The 1,687-nt window shown below is 45.0% G+C and overlaps 1 protein-coding gene across 1 annotated transcript; it reads left to right on the top strand.

Annotated features, from left to right (window-relative positions):
- Positions 1 to 223: 223 nt before the first annotated feature.
- LOC121853783 (neurotrophin 1-like) lies at positions 224 to 1,424 on the top strand. The gene is made up of 2 exons (XM_042348143.1): positions 224 to 295; positions 466 to 1,424. Exons 1-2 carry the CDS (start codon positions 281 to 283, stop codon positions 1,123 to 1,125), a joined length of 675 nt encoding a protein of 224 aa, XP_042204077.1. The 5' UTR covers positions 224 to 280; the 3' UTR covers positions 1,126 to 1,424.
- Positions 1,425 to 1,687: the final 263 nt, after the last annotated feature.

Below are 1,687 nucleotides of genomic sequence, written 5' to 3'. Positions count from 1 at the left end.
CCGATGTTTTAGTATCTGGAGACATTGCAGTTACTTACTGAAATATATCAACACGAGACACACAAAATGAGCGTGTGAATAATTTCCTCGGTCCTTCCAAGGTTTATTTATCAAGCAAAATCCTTCAGAGTTCAGTTTTACTATAAATAGAACAAGTGAAAGCAAGTTATTACTAGGTTGTGCACAGTCATGGATTAGGAAGGTCAGTCAAGCAGCGGGTATATATAACGCTGTGTGGAGACGACAGACATCAGTACACCTCTCACATCAACACTTCATCATGGTTCTTGCTCTGGTAAGGATCAAGTATAATTTTGTTTTGGTTTTGCAGAGAAAGGAATAATGAAAACGAATTAAAATATATATACGAGCATTATTTTTTTTTCTTCTGGGCTGCATATTGTATTGACAAAAAATCATAATATGTACGATCTGACAATTAATTTTAAAATATTTTATTTCCAGTCGGTTGTTCTGGCGTGTGCCGGAGTTGCTCTTGCTTCACGCCCTACTCCCTATGGCCATCAACCTCCTACATATGGCCACCAGCAATCCTACTGTGACCCCAAAACTCCCCCTACCTGTGCCGCCGGATCCCCTCTAACTTACTGCTTGGAAGACCCCGAATATCCCGAGTATGAGATCAAGGGCGCCATCACTGCTGACCATATCTTCGCCAAGAAGTACGCTGATGTGGCCGACCAGTCAGCTGATGACCTGGTCGATTATGTGACCAAGGAACAGGAAGAGGCCTTCGACTACTATTTCTACACTGGAGCTTCCACTGGGAAATCTCCTTACGATGCCACCCACTGGGGCGGTCCCGAGGGCTACATCTGCCCCTCTGACGTCGCTTACGCCAGGCCCAAACGTGCCCAGAATGTAGAGGGCAAGTGGCGTGTCATTGTCAATGACGTTCACTACTACACACAGACCGCCCGCCTGGAGACTTGTCTCTTCCCTGAAGCTGCTTGCCGCGCCCTTGCTCCCTGCTTCAAGAGTCACTGCACCCAGAAGTACGTCTACCACCGCCTCCTGTCCTTCGACCCCTGTGATCCCTACAAGGGTCTCTTCATCGACATCTACAAGATGCCATCTGCCTGCTCTTGCCACATCCCCGCCTAAGACTCTCCAACAATGAAGAGTCTTACCTGAGCCTTCAGGATAGTCCTGAGGCTCTGTGCCCATGCCAGAACCACCGACACCCTGTAAACCCCGCCCCTACCGCGGAGGAGAAGCCCCGAGATGACTGGAGAACTGCTTTCTTCACGTAACATCAATAATAATGCCAGGGACTCCCGGGACGCTCCTCGCCGCTCCTCTTACTCCTCCTTTTTCCTCTTCTTCCTCTTATTAACAACCATGTGAGTGCCAGATGCGAGAAGTTACTGTACTATTTATTTTCTATTAAATCTAAAAATTAATGTGTGTTTCCACAAACATAGATACCTTTACTGCCGTTTATTAGTAGCGTAACAAGTTTTTTCTCAAAATTTAGGGGAGATGGTCTACTAACCACTCTGGTATGATATCCTCTCTGTGCTGAATAAAATAGTCTGGCATTAACTAAATAATAATTAAAAGTGAGTTCCCCGTAGTGAAAGGGTTAACCTATAAAATAGACTTTAAGACACTCCAGTGAATAGAAAAGATCAATCTACAAGTAAAATTATACTAACAAGAAATT

This window comes from Homarus americanus, unplaced genomic scaffold, assembly GCF_018991925.1.
Source record: "Homarus americanus isolate GMGI-L3 unplaced genomic scaffold, GMGI_Hamer_2.0 scaffold18703, whole genome shotgun sequence".
In the NCBI taxonomy this organism is placed as follows: domain Eukaryota; kingdom Metazoa; phylum Arthropoda; class Malacostraca; order Decapoda; family Nephropidae; genus Homarus; species Homarus americanus.
The sequence above is the reverse complement of the archived record's forward strand: the minus strand, read 5'-3'. Positions and strand labels throughout refer to the sequence as shown.